The following is an 18,810-nucleotide window of genomic DNA, read 5'->3' on the forward strand; positions in this document are numbered from 1 at the left end:
GGCTCATAATGTCAGCACCATTTGTTGAAAAGACTATTCTTTCTCCATTGGATGGTTGTGGCACCCTTGTCAAAAACGGCTGACCACAAATATGGGGTCTATTTCTGGACTCTCAATTCTATTCCACTGATCTATATGTCTATCCTTGTACCAGCAGTACTACACTATCTTCTTTTTCTTTTTCCTAAGTTCTGCCCCAGGATCTATCCACACTATCTTGATTAGCATTGCTGTGTAGTAAGTTTTGAAATCAAGAAGTGTAAATCTTCCTAACTTGTTCTTTTTCATGTCTCCCTTACTTTTACTAATACTTTTATGGTATTTTACTTTTTTTAACAGAAAATCTACTTAGGATGTTTTTTATACTTTTCAAAGCATTTTCACATACATAAGCTCAATTGAACTTCACATCATCTCTGTTGGGTAAAAAAGTATACTACACGTTTGACAAATAAGCAAAGAGGCAAACAGAGCTTAAATAACTCACTTAAGATAAAACAGCAGGTTAATATGATCCATCAATTCCACTACTGGGTATTTATTCAAAGAAAAGGAAATCAGTATATCAAACAGATACCTGCACTGCCATATTTATTGCAGCTTTATTCACAACAGCCAAGATATGGAAATAACGTAAATATCCATCAACAGATGAATGAATAAAGAAAATGTGGTATGCATACACAATGCAATACTATTCAGCCATAAAAAGAAATGGAATCCTATCATTTGCAGAAGCATGGATAGAATTGGAGGTCATTATAAGACAAATAAACCAGACACAGAAAGACAAACATAACATGTTCTCACTCATATGTGGGAGCTAAAAAAGTTGATCTCATGGAGGTAAAGAATAGAATGACAGTTACCAGAGGCAGGTGAAGGTGGTGGTTGTGGTGTGGATATGAAGATAGGTTGGCTAATGAATACGAAACATATAGTGAGATAGAAGGAATAAGTCCTACTGTTCAATAGCACATTAGCATGACTGTAGTTAACAATAATATATTATGTCAGAATAGCTAGAAGAGGAGATTTGAAATGTTCCCAACACAAACAAATGATAAATGTTTGAAGTGATGGGTATCCTAAATACCCTGAACTGATCACTACACATTGTATGCACTTACCAAAATTATATGTTCCACATAAATATGTACAATTATTATGTAGCAATAAAATTTTTTAAAAGAAATGAAGTCAGTAAAAACATACTGATCTAAACACTACCAACAACCACCTTGACCTAATTGACATACCTAGTTCATTACACTCAATAATGACAGAGTATACACATTGTTTTCAAGGGAACAGGGTACCTATACTGGGATATATTATATTTCAAAATACTGATATCTTACAGAGTATATTCTGTGATCACAATGGTATAGAATTAGGTATCAATAACGATATCTAGAAAAAACTCACATATTTTGAAATTAAACTACACATTTATAAATAAGCTATGTATCCCGAGGAAAAAACAATAAAAAAATAGGTTAGATTAGCCATAAAAATCTATATAAAACACTAAAGGCTGACATATCAGACACTGTGAAAGGAACTTGGAATTAAAAAAAAAAATCACTGAGATGAAAATGCCTGCCCTCTAGAAGCTTATAGTCTAATGCAGTGCTCTTTAACAATTTTGCTCATATACTCTCTATAGCAATTTTGGGAAACTATTAAATTGAAAACTGTAATAATAATTTTTATCAAAAGTTTAAATGGTAGCCAAGGATACAATTTCCAGTGTACTATATAATAAATATATGTGCTTTAAGTGTATTTTCATCAAAATCTTGGAGCTACAGATTTGGCTGATTCAATATATGTAAAATGTCTGGTATTAAATTGATCACAAGCCAATTACCCACATCAGATTTACTTTCTGTTAGAACATGTCTGGTACTTCATTTTTCAATTCAAATAAACATACTTATACAAATCCTTATGACAAATACCCACCTTCTGAGTTATAATTCTAAGACAGACAGATTTGGTACAGGAACCTTGACATGGGTTGGTTTCTTGAATGACATAAAGTATAACACCTTTCAATATTTCTTGCTTTGCTGACAGGGACTTTCTCCTAAAAGTATACCCACTAGAACTGTCTATTTTGTTGGTGCTAAAACCCTCTGGGACAATGTAGGATTTGGGATGGGTAAGTAGTATGCTTTTCTTTTACAAAGTAAATGAGAGACAAGAGACTGTAGAAGGGTTTTCTGGCATTAGTTTTGGTAAACTTGAGGATCTGGAAGCTAATTTCCTCAAAACTATGTATACCCACACATTCCTGGAAAGCCTTTGCATAGCCATTAGGTCCTAGTTTGAAGACCACCAGTCCAGTGGTCACAGCTGTAAGGAAAATCCAGATCTTATAAACCTATTGAGTTTAGTACTCTTTCACAATATACTCTCTCATAAAATAGTCAACATCTTTCCTTTCAAAGTCCCAACTGCTGCTGTATGTGCAGACAAAATGGAAGGCAGAAACAATAACAAACTAGTTGTTAAGTTGTTGTATCTCCTAAAATAATACTTCTATAATAAGCTAGGAAAAAAAAGAAAAATAAGCTTATGCTTCCAAATATAAATATTTCGTATAATTTAAAAATAATACCTCCCAACCAAGACCAGCTACAAAATCTTCATATGCTTGACTTCCTCCTGTATTGGTGAGAATGGAGTGTTTGTCTTCTTGTCCTTCAGCAACATAAAATACTGCAATCTTGTGTGTCTCTCGGCTATAAAACAAAAGATTACACCATTAATTTAATCACTATTTTATCTACTCATTCATCCAACAATTAAGTTCTATGTACAAAGTATGTAGCAATAAAAAGATGAAAAAGAATTAGATCTTATAGTCTACAGAAGGAGATATAAATGCAATGTAAGTAAAAAATTACTACAAAATTGCCATTGGAATAAAAGACAGGCACGATCACTTTTGACTGCAAAAACAGAAACTTAAAGGAGAAGATAAAATTGAGTTAGATGAAGGTAAGAAAGATTTGACAAATGAAGAGAAAGAGCATCAGGAAGGACACATAGGTGTGAATACATAAGCATCTTAAGAGTTGTCTGTTTTGCAATGTAGCCGAATCCCATGGTTGAAGGGACTGCATTTTAGAACTAAGTAGGAGTACAGAGATGAGTGAGAAAGGACCTAATCCTTCAAAGTACTTACGAGGTAGAAGAAGAAACACACACAGTTATGTGTTGCTTAACAACAGGGATAAATTCTGAGAAATGTGTCTTTAGGCAATTCTGTTATTGTGTGAACATTATAGATGTACTCACATAAACCTAGATGGTACAGCCTGCTACACAACCTTGGCTATCAGGTATATCCCATTGTTGCTAAGCTACAAATCTGTACAACATGTTACTGTAGGAATACTGTAGGCAATTATGACATACTGTTAAGTATGTGTGTATGTAAATACACCTAAACAGAAAGGGTGCAGCAAAAATAAGGTATTATAATCTTATGGGACTACTGTCGTATATGTGGTCCATTGTTGATGAAAGCATAGTTATGCAGCTTGGTTTACAAATACAAAACTGTATGGAGTAATAGCCAAGTTCTTAGACATTTTATTTTTAGTCCTCTCTAAAATTAAAAATGTTTATAAAAGCACATTTCTTGTTTGAAATTTAGCTTTGAAATTTGGCTTTCCAAGCTAACTAAGTCATGCTACATTTACTTTAGGTTGATTTAACAAAGCTTGGGTTAAAAAACTTTAAGACCATTAGCAAAGTTTTCACTACTATACCATGTAGGAATTAAAAAAAAAAAAAAACCCTGCAACAACAACAAGTAAATAAGGATTAAAGTTCTTTAAAAAATTTAGTCTGACAACCAAATTTTCCCACACATCTGGAGTAAGTTACCAAATCATGATAGTGGGTTGAATATCAGCAAGAAAGATGTTTTAGCTGCTTTCAATAATGGAATATTTTACTTTAGGTGATGAGCACATAGGCAAACTTCCAGTGCGTCAGATGTATCAGTAGGATATGCTAGTGTAAGCAGTAAAATATGATTTGGGGTTGGGTAGACTTCCAAAGCTGCAGAATAAGGGTCTACATAGCCTCTCTCCCAAGCAAAACACAGCTTATCTGCTGAAAAAATTTAAAACATTATTTAAAGTCCCTGTATATTGTCCTAAAGTCATAGAGCAAACAGGGAAATATTCATTCAAGGAAACTCACTAAATCTCAGTAACAACACAGAGCTTTTGATATATGAATTACATCTTGTTTCCTTGCCCCACTCCCTCAGCTCAATGTTGCAGAAGTTTTGCCCTGGGCATTCTACTCAGGCCTAGAAGACAGAGGTTCCCTCTCTCTCCAGCTTCCAATCTGGAGCTATGGCTTCACCAGGGAAGAGACAGGTTACTAGAGGCATTTCTCATCCTTCTCTAGCCCCATGTTACAGAAGATCTATTTTAGATAGGTGTGGCTGAAAGAACCAGGTCTGCTCTCCCTCCCTCCCTCTCTTAGGGCAGAAGCTCCAGGAACAAAACGTTGAGGGTCTCAATCTTCCCCATTCTAGCTTGCTCATAGGGTAGAGATTCTGCCAGAAGAGCGAGCTAAGACCAGGGACTGCCAACTCCTCCCAAGTGCTGACTTGTAGAGTGACAGTGTCACTCCAGGAAAAGCTGGTCCGTGACCCCAGGTCAGGTTGTAGTGAGAGATAGGTTTTGCCTAAGGTGAAAAGCAGGTTATAAGGACAAAGAACTCTGTAGCAGTTCTGCCTGAAAGGGCTGACATTATTTGCAACAGAGCTTGGAGGAAAGCAATTAAGAGAAGCTGGCAGCCCTATGACAAGCAAAACAGACAGAACTTTAATAGAATCAGGAAACGAGACAGCCAAGAAGGACTCTTTGGGGATCACAGTCAATTTTGGAGGTCAAAAACCCTGTGCACATACACTAGGCTGCACCCAATAAGGAACAATTAGAGTAAGATGTAGGACGGACAGACATGAAAGCATTCCCAAAGTCACACAGAGACTTATCAAAACAAGGTAAATCCTCACTGGCACTGAATAACCTGAACTCAGGGTCGACTCCTGGGAAGCTAAGACTTAAAAATAACATCCAGTCATTCCTTGCAGTCTGGAAGACCGTGTGCATACCCAAGGATGTACCCTCTTTAGAGTAATCAGGAGTGAACCTTCAAGCTATTAGTCTGCTGGTGGATGTGGGACAAAAAAAAACATAAACACTCTAAACTGTGATAGTAGCCTCCAAGCCACACACATCCAACAGTAAATGATAAAAATCAAATGGTAAGGGGAAAAAAATCATACTGGTAAGGGGACTAAGCACAAACTTTGACCAATAAGTACGTGATAACCCAGGGAAGACCCCTCATTAGCCAGGCTAAAAGAAAAACAATTTTTAAAAAATCTGAGCACGGAGATCAGAGGCTAATTACTGGGGGGAAACCAAGTTGCTAGAAAATAAACAAATGACCAAGCAAACACCAACCAACAATATATTTTTGGATTCAAAGACACAGATAAAGTTGAAGTCAAAGGAATGGAAACAAGTACCATAAAATAGAAACCAACAGAGCTACAGTGGCTATACTAATATAAGACTTTAACACAAAAAATGTTAGAGATAGAGATATTTCATAATGATACAATGTCAACCTAACAGGAAAATATGAAAATTACAAATATATATGCACCCAAAAACAGAGCCCCAAAATACATGATGCAAAACAAAGACAGAACTGAAGGCAGAAACAGACATTTCCTCAATAATAGTTGAAGATTTTAATATCCCACTTTCAATAATGGACAGAACAACTAGAAAATATCAACAAGGAAACAGAAGACTTGAACAATAATACGACAACCGGACCTACCTGACCTCTACAGAATACTCTATCCTACAGTAGCAAAAAATACATTCTTCTCAAGCATATGTGAAACAACTTACAGGATAGACCATAAAACAAGCCTTGGCCAGGTGCGATGGCTTACGCCTGTAATCCCAGCACTTTGGGAGGCCGAGGCGGGTGGATCACGAGGTCAGGAGATCGAGATCATCCTGGCTAACACGGTGTAACCCTGTCTCTACTAAAAATACAAAAAATTAGCCAGGCGTGGGGGTGGGTGCCTGTAGTCCCAGCTACTTGGGAGGCTGAGGCAGGAGAATGGTGTGAACTTGGGAGGCAGAGGTTGCAGTGAGCCAAGACCGTGCCACTGCACTCCAGCCTGGGCGACAGAGCGAGACTCTGTCTCAAAAAACAAAAAACAAAAAACAAAAGAAACAAGTCCTGATAAATTTAAACGATTTGAAATCATGCAAGGTATATTTTTTATCCACAATGGAATGAAAGTAGAAATCAATGAAAGAAAATTTGGGTAATTCACAAATGTGTGAAAATGTAACAATTTACTCCTAAATTACCAGTGGTCAAAGAATAAATCTCAAGGGAAATGAGAAAATACTTAGAGATGAATGAAAATAAAAAATGAAAATAAAAAGAGAGAATGAATGAAAATATGGCCTGTAAGTAAAGCAGTGCTCATTGGGAAATTTACAGATCTAAATGCCTCCATTAAAAAAGATTTCATTCACCTCCTTTCAGAATGAAAGAACAAAAAGTTTTAAAAAAGATTTCATACCAATAACCAAACCTTTCACCTTACAAAACTGGCACAGTGGTTCATACCTGTAATCCCAGTACTTGGGGAGGCCAAGGTAGAAGAACTGCTTGAGCCCAGGAGTTTGAGACCAGCCTGGGCAACACAGAGAGACTACATCTCTACAAAAAGAAAAAAACCAGCTGGGTGTGATGGTGCACACCAGTGGTCCCAGGGCCCCTACTTGGGGAGGCTAAGATGGGAGGATCACTTGAGCCTGGGAGTTCCAGGCTGCAGTGACCCATGATTGTGCCACTGCACTCCAGCCTGGGTGACACGGTGAGACCCTGTCTCCAAAAAAAAAAAAAAGAAAAAAAGAAAGCACAATTAAATTCAAAACAAGCAGAAGAAAGAAAAGAAAATAATAAAGACTACAGTGGAAATAAATAAAATAGAAGAGAAAAACAATAGAGAAAAAAATCAATGAACCCAAAAGTTGGCTCTTTAAGATGATCAACAAAATTAACCATCTTTAGCTAGACTAAGCAATAAAAAAAGACTCAAAATGACTACAGTCAGGAATGAAAGAAGGGACACCACTATATATTTTACAGAAATAAAAAAATATTATAAGGAAATGCTATAAGCATTTGTATGCCAACAAATTAAATTAGATAAAATGATCAAATTCCTAGAAAGACACAATTTTTTTCTTTTGTTTTTTTTTGAGATGGAGTCTTGCTCTCTCGCCCAGGCTGGAGTGCAGTGGCGTGATCTCTGCTCACTGCAAGCTCCGCCTCCTGGGTTCACACCATTCTCCTGCCTCAGTCTCCCAAGTGGCTGGGACTACAGGCGCCCACCACCACGCCCGGCTAATTTTTTGTATTTTTAGTACAGATGGGGTTTCACCATGTTAGCCAGATGGTTTTGATCTCCTGACCTTGTGATCCGCCCTCCTCAGTCTCCCAAAGTGCTGGGATTACAGATGTGAGCCACTGCGCCTGGCCAAAAGACACAATTTCTAAAACCAACCTTAAAAAGAAACAGAATGCTCCAATAGACCTATAATAAATGAAGACTTTGAATTAATAATTTGATTAGAAAGGAAGAAGCAAAAATATCTGACTTGCACATGAGGTGACTTTTTATATAGAAAATCCTAAGGAATCCGCTAAAAAGGCTATTAGAGCTAATAAACAAGTTCAGCAAGGCTGCAAGATATAAGATCAAATACACAAAAACTGATGTTCCATACACTAGCAATAAACAATCCAAAAACAAAAAACAAAATTTAAAAAATTCTTTTATAATAGCACCCAAAAGAATAATACTTGGGTATAAATTTACTGTGAAGTGCAAAACTTATATTTTGAAAATTATAAAACGTTGTTGAAAGAAATTAAAGATCTACATTAAAAAAAACTCATGTTCATGGGCCTAAAGACTTAATATTGTTAAGATGATAGCATCCCCCAAACTGATCTACAGATTTAATGTAATCCCTATCAAAATCCCAGCTGCCTTTGATAATAGAAATTGGCAAGCTTGGCTGAGTGTGGTCACTCATGCCTGTAATCCCAACACTTTGTGAGGCTGAGGCAGGAGGACTACTTGAGGCCAGGAGTTTAAGACCAGCCTGGGGCCGGGCATGGTGGTTCATGCCTATAATCCCAGCACTTAGGGAGGCCAAGGCGGGCGGATCATGAGGTCAAGAGATAGACGGGGCGAGACCATTCTGGCCAACATGGTGAAACCTCATCTCTACTAAAAATACAAAAATCAGCTGGGTGTGGTTGCGTGCGCCTGTAGTCCCAGCTACTCGGGAGGCTGAGGCAGGAGAATCACTTGAACCTGGGAGGTGGAGGATGCAGTGAGCTGAGATCGTGCCACTGCACTCCAGCCTAGTGACAGCGAGACTCCATCTCAGAAAAGAAAAAAAAAAAAGGAAAAAGAAAAACACCCAGCCTGGGCAACACAGTGAGACCTCGTCTCTACAAAAAAAAAATTGGCTGGGCATGGTGGCACATGCCTGTAGTCCTAGCTACTGGGGAGGATGAGGTGAGGTGGGAGGATCACTTGAGCCCAGGAGTTCCAGGCTGCAGTGAGCTCTGATCATGCCATTGCACTCTAGGCTGGGCAAAAGAGTGAGACTCTATCTCCACAAAAAAGAAAAAGAGAAAACAGGAAAAAAACCCTCTGAAATTGACTAGCTCATCCAAAAATTCACAGGAAAATGTAATAGACCCAAAATGGCCAAAACAATCTTGAAAAAGAATAGAATTGGAGAACTCATACTTCTTGATTTCAAAACTTGCTACAAAAGTCATCAAAGCACTCATAGTAATGATGTAAGATGAGACACACAAATCAGTGGAACAGAATCATGTGACCAGAAATAAACTCATATTTACAGTTAATTGCTTTTTGATAATGGTATCAAGACATTTCAATGAATAGTGTTTTCAACAAATGGTACTGGGACAATGAGATATCTACATGAAAAAGAATGAAGTTGGGGCCAGGCACAATGGCTCATGCCTGTAATCCCAGCACTTTGGGAGGCTGTTAGGAAGACTGTTAGAGCTCAGGAGTTCAAGACCAGCCTAGACAACATAGTGAGACCTCATCTCTACAAAAATTTAAAAATTGGCCAGGCGTGGTGGCATGCGTCTGCAGTCCCAGCTACCTGGGAGGCTGATGCAGGAAGATCACTTGAGCCCAGGAAGTTGAGGTTGCAGTGAGCTGTGACTGCATCACTGTACCCCAGCCTGGGTGACAGAATGAAACTCTGTTTCAAAAAAAAAAAAAAAAAAAAAGAAGTCAGACTCTTCCACCATATAAAAAATTGAATCAAATGACTCATAAATCAAAAATGTAAGGGCTGAAACTATAAAACTCATTAAAAACAAAAAATAAAAAACAACAAAGGATCTTACATTAGGCGAGGTCTTCTTCTTTTTTTTTTTTTTTTTGAGACAGAGTCTTGCTCTGTCGCCCAGGCTGGAGTGCAGTGGCGCAATCTCGGCTCACTGCAAGCTCCGCTTCCCAGGTTCATGCCACTCTCCTGCCTCAGCCTCCTGAGTGGTTGGGACTACAGGCACCCGCCACCACGCCCCACTAATTTTTTGTATTTTTAGTAGAGATGGGGTTTCACCATGTTAGCCAGGATGGTCTCGATCTCCTGACCTCATGATCCGCCCTCCTTGGCCTCCTAAAGTGCGGGGATTACAGGCGTGAGCCACCGTGCCCGGCCTAGGCAAAGTCTTTTTAAATACAACACAAAAACACAAGTGACAAAATAAAAATAGGTAAACTGAACTTCATCAAAATTAAATTTTTTGTGCTATGAGTGATGCCATCATGAAAGTGAAATGACAATTTACAGAATGAGAAAAAAATTGCAAATCATATATCTGATAAAGAACTTGTATCTAGAACATACATATAAAGAACTTTAAAGTCAATAGTAAAAGCCCAATTTTATTTTATTTTGTATTTTATTCTTTTTTTTTTTTTTGAGATGGAGTCTCCCTCTGTCATCCAGCCTGGAGGGCAGTGGCATGATGTCGGCTCACTGCAGCCTCTGCTTCCTGGGTTCAAGCGATTCTAGTGTCTCAGCCTCCTGAGTAACAGGGATTACAGGTGTGCACCACCATGCTTGGCTAATTTTTGTATTTTTAGTAGAGACGGGGTTTCACTATGTTGGCCAGGCTGGTCTTGAACTCCTGACCTCATGTGATCCACCTGCCTTGGCCTCCCAAAGTGCTGGGATTACAGGTGTGAGCCTCCACGCCCAGTCACATAACCCAATTTTAAAAATAGGCAAAGACGTTTATATTATTTTCCTAGGGTTTCTGTAACAAATTACACAAACTAGGTTGCTTTCAACAAAAAATATTTATTCTCTCACAGTGCTGTATGCTAAAAGTCAGAAATCAAGGCATAGACAGGGCCATGCACCTTCCAAAGGTTCTAGGGGAGCATCCTTCCTTGCCTCTTCTAAGATTCTAGTTGTTGCTGACAATTCTTCAGCATTTCTTGGCTTGTGGCTGTAAGACTACAATTTCTGCTTCCATCTCTACATACCCATCTTTCCCCTGTATGCAGAAGTGTTTCTTCACATGGCTTTCTTATAATGACACAAGTAATCAGATTTAGGGTCAAATCTAGTGCAGTGTGACCTCATCATAACTCTGAAAACTCTACTTCCAAATTGCACTCTGAGTTTCAGGGTGGACATGAGATTCTGAGAGAATACTATTCAACCCAGTACACATTTAAATAGGCATTTTTTCAAAGAACATATATATAGTCAATTATCATAGCAATGAAAAATACTCATGATAAGTCATTAGGGAAATGCAAATCAAAATCATGAGATATTTTAGGCTGATCAAAGCTGTACAGGAAAAAGCAATACTAAAAAAACTCACAAACTCACAAGATTCCACTTTATATCCACTAAGATGAGTATAATAAAAAAGAATGACAATAACGAGTGTAGGCTAGGGCATGGAGAGTATGTAACACTCATACATCATCGGTGGGAAGGTAAAATGGTACAGCTGGTGTGTAAAACAGTTTGCAGTTCCTCCAATGGTGAAACAGAGAGTTATCATATCATCCAGCAATTCTACTCCTAGGTATATATTCAAAACATGTCCACACAAAAAACTGTACATGAATGTTCACAGCAGCATTATTCATATTCGCCCAAAAGTGAAACCAACTGAAATGTCCATCGACTGATGAATGGATAAACAAATATTTATCAATATAATGAGATATTTTCTGGTAATAAAAAGAAATAAAGTAGAAACATGCTGCATTGTGAATGAACTTTGAAATCATCATGCTAAGTAAAAAAAAGCTGCCACAAAAACCCACATATTATTTGATTCCATTTATATGAAATGTCCAGAATAGGCAAATTTATAGAGACAGAAAGTAGATATGTGTTATCTAAGGCTGGGGGGAAAGAAAGGCTGGTGGGTAATGGATACCAGGTTTCTTTTCAGAGGGACTAAAATAATCTAAAAATTAGATTGGGGTGATAATTGTACAACCCTGTGAATATACTAAAAATATGTACACTTTAAATGAATTACCTGTATTGCATGTAAAATATGTCTCAGTCAAGATATTAAAATTTTAATTCGAAAGCATCTATTAAGTGTAAATTCTAATTGTGAAAGAAAAAAAACTCAGTGTTTTTGCTTCTCCAGGTAAAGGGCTATCAATTAGAGCTCATAAATAATAATTTATAAAATTGAGAAGAGCTGGATAGAAATCTTCATCTAATACTATATAAATTTAAAAGGTGAGAGAAGTATATGTGCCATATAGGAAAAAAACAAAATAAATCTTTAAAATGCAATAAAAGAGAAGCAGAGTTCAGCTGCCCTTTATGTCAATTAATCTTTCACTACTCCTTCTTATGTTTCTGCTTACTAACTATGGCTGCTAAAATGTTTTATATTGTCATTAGATTAATATGCACCACAATAGTGAATAATGAGGCAAATGTATTAGAAAAAATAGTTAAAATTAGTGAACTTGCAACTACAAATGTTCTATAAGAATATGTATAGTACTGGCAAAATATTATTAGCTCACTACTGGAAAACTCAAAGTGACATCTGTCAAGTTTTAAGCATTTCTAAATCCCTGTATATACCTTGCAATAAAATAATAATACATATCATTTTGTGATTTGAAATTTAAAACTCTGGTGGTTCGACCACAAGGAATAGGAAACAATTAGTCTAGGCAAAGAAAATAAAGAATCTATAAATGGTCTAGTGAGGTAAGTCTGTTAACAAAGTAATCTTTCATTTTCTCCCTCCCTAGTCCTCCCTAGACAAGTAATCAGGTTTGTTTCCAGGTTTCCTGGTTTAAGAAGAAAGCTCAAAAATTGTCTTACTGTCATGTAATTAGAATGCATTCTTACTTGAGCTCATTGTATTAAAAAAACTATGTAGTTTTCTTTAAAATTATTTTTAAAAAGCAAACAAATAAATGTCATGCATTCATTTAATGTAGTGTATAAAAAAAAGTATGCTGACTCAAGGCAATGTCTCCCCTTCAAGGTATGCATGAGAATGGAGGTTTGTATGAGAATTGAGGTATGTATTCATACCACAATTCATTCAAGGTATGTATGAGAACGGAGGCAGTTTAGCAGGAGCCAAGAAATAAAAAAGCATAAGGTAATTTAAATAAACTGAATAGCCAAGATGGCTGGTATGGGTTGAGCTCTAGACTGAAGAGTCTGGCCAGGCATTATTAGGGAGTCACTAAGGAGTGTTCTCATTAACATCAAATTTTAACGTTAGAAAGATTATGTTAGTGGTCAGGATTGTCTAGATGGGGAAGAGTCAGGAGATGAGATCCCACAGAGTACTTAGACAGTTGTTAAAACTGTCTTGGAAAGAAGTGATAAGGACATGAATCAATGAGTTGGGAGCGGTAAAGGCAAGAAGAGACAGAGTTGAGAGATAAAAAGAAGAATGGACATCATGATTATGAAAACCTAAAGGCAAGGGAAAGGGAAATGGTCAAATTTGGGTAACTCTGAAAGGGTACTTCTAAACATAAATATGACAATCAGGAGGAAGATCCGATTTTGAAAAGAAATGTGACCTAGAAATGATAGTAGAGAGGCAGGTAAAAGAAAAATGAGGGAGATACCTATGTTATGAAGGTAAGAAACAGAAAATGAACCAGTGAAGACCCGGAATAATTAGAGAATTAGGAGTTGAACTGAGTAATTTTAGTGTCATAGAAGTTGGGGCAGAGGACTTTAAAATGATCAGAGAGAATTTTAAAAAGACAGAATAGACAACAATATTAGATATTTAGGGGATTTAATATACAATAGATTTTTAGAGCAGTGAAACTATTCTGTGTGATACTCTAATGGTAGATACATGTCAGTACACATTTATCAAAACCAATAGAAAGAATGAGCCCTAATGTAAACTTTGGACTTCAGACACTAATGTAAGATGTAAATAATAGGGGAAAGTCTACAGGGGGAATGGAGAATATATGGAAACTCTGTACTTTCCTATCAGTTCTTTTGTAAATCGAAAACTGCTCTAGTTTTAAAACACACCTATGAAGTTAAATTTAAATTTAATCAGATAAATTAATGAGGCTGGTGAGGACTAAAAGAACTTTAGACTTGATGGTCAGGATGCTAACCTTCAGAAAGACAGTTTCAGTATAGCAGTAGAGGTAGGAGCTAGGTAGTTCTGAGGTAAGCAAGACAGAAAAAGTGGTATGATTCCTGTTCCCAAGGACTTGACCATCTAGTACCAAGATATATTGTTATGGAGAACAATCAGAATTGAGAACCCACAGACTACTTAGAGAGTTCTTATAACCGTCTTGGAAAGAATAAGAATAGCTAAACAATAATGATAATAATAACTATGCTATATGATAAATGCTATGACAGGGACATGCTACAGGGTTCTGTGAAAGCATATGGAAGGAGATTCAAACATAGTCTGGGAAGGAAGGTGAAGCATAGGAGTAGATTAAGGTAAAGCTTTCCATATAAAGTGATGTTTAAGCTGAGACTTCAGGAATGGACAGGAGGGGGACTGGGAATGGTGGTTCACACCTGTAATCCCAGCGCTTTGGGAGGCTGAGGCGGGTGGATCACCTAAGGCGAGGAGTTACAGATCAGTCTGGCCAACATGGTGAAACCCCGTCTCTACTAAAAATACAAAAATTAGGCTGGGCACAGTGGCGCATGCCTGTAATCCCAGCACTTTGGGAGGCTGAGGCAGGCAGATCGCTTGAGGTCAGGAGTTCAAGACCAGCTTGGCTAATATGGTGAAACCCCATTTCTACTAAAAATACAAAAATTAGCTGGGCGTGGTGGCGCATGCCTGTAAGCCCAGCTACTCAGGAGTCTGAGGCAGGAGAATCACTTGAACCCCGAAGGCGGAGGTTGCAGTGAGCCGTTATCATGTCATTGAACTCCAGCCTGGGTGACAACAGCAAAACTCCATCCTGTGTGTGCGTGTGTGTGGGGTGGGGGGGGGGAAGGGGGAGAATTTACAGCCTATGATTATTTCATTGTTAAATACTAAAGTATGAAACAAAGATAAATAGAAATCAATTCCAGATATAAGAAAAAGGAAATAAACTTTATAAAAAAGAAAATAATGAAACAGAAAATAATGAGTTAGAAACAGAACATAACAGAATGTAACAAATTAGGACCTGTTTCTTTGAAAAGACTAAGCAGATTGTCTGCATCAAGAAAATTTTAAAAAAACCACAAAAAACTAAAATGAAAAAGAAAATTTAATAAAAATTATAACACCATGTATGAATCTCTACTAGTATCTATTTAGAAGTCTCAATGAAATGGATTTTTAGAAAATAGAAAACAAAACAAAACAAAAAGTAAAATTTTCCCAAGAGCTAAAACCTGAAAAGAGTAATAAGGATGAAACAAACTGAAAGAAAAATTAGAAATGTTATGATTTCTTCCAAAATTTTAAGCAACAGATAATATTCATGTTATGAAGCTGGGTATAACCTCAATTCTAAAAACATAACAGGAATAGGACAAAAAATAACTACATAATCTGCTAATAGTGGACTATACCCGAACTCAAAATGAAATTCTGGTAAATCTAACACAACGAGAAGCCAAAAGATCAGGCAGGGTTTAGCTCAAAAATGCAAATATCATTTGATATTAGCAGTCTAGTGATATTAAAATACAATATACACCAATTAGTTAAAAAATCAAAACTATATGAAAATCTGAATAGATGCTGAAAATAATTTTGATATAATTTAACATCCTTTCCATATAAGAACTCCTAGAAAACAGGGTATTTTCTCAGCACAATAAAAATTATCTTTTTAAAACTAATAACTAATATCTTTCTTAATGATGAAACAGAAGAGTTGTTTTCATCAGAATCAGGAAAGACAAGGATGTCCACTGTTACTATACTATTAAACACTATCCTGCAAGTTCTGGTCAGTGCAATAAGACGTGATATAAGCAAAGACAAGCATAACTACTAGAAAGGAGATTATCTGTAGATAATGATTATATATCTAGACAAACCCTGAGACAGACAATAAAATGCTTAAAATCAATAAGAGAATTCACTTCAGTGTTTGTAAACAAAGTAAATATTAAAAAGAGAAAAACCTAGAAAACGTAATGGGGGAAAAATCCTATTCAGAATATCAATAAAACAATAAAACACCTAGAAATATACAAACAAGAAATGTCTTGGTCTCAGAATAAATGAAAACATACTATAATTACTAATGGGAAGAATGATGATTATAATGGTGCTTTGCTTTTTCTACATGAGAGTTTTATTGAATATCCAATCAAATACCAATGGGATTTTTTTTTCTGAAAAACAACAGCATAATTTTAAATGTATCTGGAAGAATAAGTAGGTGAGAATATCAAAGAAAAGAGGAATAATGCGTGTGGGTGCGGTGAGGAAGAAGAGTTGGCCTATCAGATATTAAAATATATTATAAAGCTATATTAAAGTGTAATATTTACACAAAAATGATAGACAAATCTAACCAGAAGACTGTAAGTGTTAGAAGGAGCAAGATTACATGAAAAAAAGATAAATAAATAAAAGAGTACAACTAGAATGTAACAAAAAGAATGAATACCCCATTTTCCATGATGTGATTTATTACACACTGCATGTCTGTATCAAAACATCTTATGTACCCCATTAAATATATACACCTACAGGGAAATTTATAGCACTAAATGCCCACAAGAGAAAGCAGGAAAGATCTAAAATCGACACCCTAACATCACGATTAAAAGAACTAGAGAAGCAAGAGCAAACAAATTCAAAAGCTAGCAGAAGGCAAGAAATAACTAAGATCAGAGCAGAACTGAAAGAGATAAGAGACACAAAAAACCCTTCAAATAAATCAATGAATCCAGGAGCTGGTTTTTTGAAAAGATCAACAAAATTCATAGACTGCTAGCAAGACTAATAAAGAGGAAAAGAGAAGAATCAAATAGACACAATAAAAAATGATAAAGGGGGTATCACCACCAATCCCACAGAAGTACAAACTATCATCAGAGAATACTTAAACACCTCTAAGCAAATAAACTAGAAAATCTAGAAGAAATGGATAAAGTCCTGGACACATACACCCTCCCAGCACTAAACCAGGAAGAAGTTGAATCTCCGAATAGACCAATAACAGGCTCTGAAATTAAGGCAATAATTAATAGCCTACAAACCAAAAACAGTCCAGGACTACAAACCAAAAACAGTCCAGGACCAGATGGATTCACAGCCAAATTCTACCAGAGGTACAAAGAAGAGCTGGTACCATTCCTTCTGAAACTATTCCAATCAATAGAAAAAGAGGGAATCCTCCCTAACTCATTTTATGAGGCCAACATCATCCTGATATCAAAGCCTGGCAGACACAACAAAAAAAGAGAATATTACATCAATATCCCTGACGTGATAATCCTCAATAAAATACTGGCAAACCAAATCCAGCAGCACGTCAAAAAGCTTATCCACCACGATCAAGTCGGCTTCATCCCTGGGATGCAAGGATGGTCCAACATACGCAAATCAATAAACGTCATCCATCATATAAACAGAACCAATGACAAAAACCACATGATTATCTCAGTAGATGCAGAAAAGGCCTTTGACAAAATTCAACAGCTCTTCATGCTAAAAACTCTCAATAAACTAGGTACTGATGCAACGTATCTCAAAATAACTAGAGCTATTTTATGACAAACCCACAGCCAATATCATACTGAATGGGCAAAAACTGGAAGCATTCCCTTTGAAAACTGGTACAAGACAAGGATGCCCTCTCTCACCACTCCTATTCAACATAGTGTTGGAAGTTCTGGCCAGGGCAATCAAGCAGGAGAAAGAAATAAAGGGTATTCAATTAGGAAATGAGGAAGTCAAATTGTTCCTATTTGCAGATGACATGATCGTATATCTAGAAAACCCCATCGTCTCAGCCCAAAATCTCCTTAAGCTGACTAGCAACTTCGGCAAAGTCTCAGGATACAAAATCAATGTGCAAAAATCACAAGCATTCCTATACATCATTAACAGACAAACAAGAGAGTCAACTCATGAGTGAACTCCCATTCACAATTGCTACAAAGAGAATAAAATACCTAGGAATCCAACTTACAATGGATGTGAAGTTCTCGTCAAGGAGAACTACAAACCACTGCTCAATGAAATAAAAGAGGACACAAACAAATGGAAGAATGCTCATGCTCATGGAGAGGAAGAATCAATATCGTGAAAATGGCCATACTGCCCAAGGTAATTTATAGATTCAATGCCATCCCCATCAAGCTACCAGTGACTTTCTTCACAGAATTGGAAAAAAACTGCTTTAAAGTTCATATGGAACCAAAAAAGAGCCCGCATTGTCAAGACAATCCTAAGCAATAAGAACAAAGCTGGAGGCATCACGCTACCTGACTTCAAACATACTACAAGGCTACAGTAACCAAAACAGCATGGTACTGGTACCAAAACAGATATATAGACCAACAGAACAGAACAGAGCCCTCAGAAATAATGCCACACATCTATGACCATCTAATCTTTGACAAACCTGACAAAAACAAGAAATGGGGAAAGGATTCCCTATTTAATAAATGGTGTTGGGAAAACTGGTTAGCCATATGTAGAAAGCTGAAACTGGATCCCTTCCTTACACCTTATACAAGAATTAATTCAAGATGGATTAAAGACTTAATTATTAGACCTAAACCCATCAAAACCCTAGAAGAAAACCTAGGCAATACCATTCAGGACATAGGCATGCGCGAGGACTTCATGACTAAAACACCAAAATCAATGGCAACAAAAGCCAAAATTGACAAATGGGATCTAATTAAACTAAAGAGCTTCTGCACAGCAAAAGAAACTATCATCAGAGTGAACAGGCAACCTACAGAATGGAAGAAAATTTTTGCAATCTACCCTTCTGACAAAGGGCTAATACCCAGAATCTACAATGAACTCAAACAAATTTACAAGAAAAAAACAAACAACCCCATCAAAAAGTGGGCAAAGGATATGAACAGACACTTCTCAAAAGAAGACATCTATGCAACCAACAGACACATGAAAAAATGCTCATCATCACTGGTCATCAGA

General features: G+C 36.8%; 1 protein-coding gene across 17 annotated transcripts in view; it reads right to left on the reverse strand.

The window, feature by feature from the left end:
• Positions 1–18,810, reverse strand: part of RALGAPA1 (Ral GTPase activating protein catalytic subunit alpha 1) — a 270,569-nt gene that overhangs the window by 64,255 nt on the left and 187,504 nt on the right. For all 17 annotated transcript variants that reach the window (XR_010150907.1, XM_001141541.7, XM_063792836.1 and 14 more), the window contains one exon: positions 2,627–2,750. Coding sequence is in view for 16 of the 17 variants with exons in the window: in XM_001141541.7 (XP_001141541.2) it covers positions 2,627–2,750 (124 nt within the window). In the remaining variant the exon portion in view is untranslated. The remainder of the gene's footprint in view (positions 1–2,626; positions 2,751–18,810) is intronic.

This window comes from Pan troglodytes, chromosome 15 (genome assembly GCF_028858775.2).
Source record: "Pan troglodytes isolate AG18354 chromosome 15, NHGRI_mPanTro3-v2.0_pri, whole genome shotgun sequence".
NCBI classification, from domain to species: Eukaryota; Metazoa; Chordata; class Mammalia; order Primates; family Hominidae; genus Pan; species Pan troglodytes.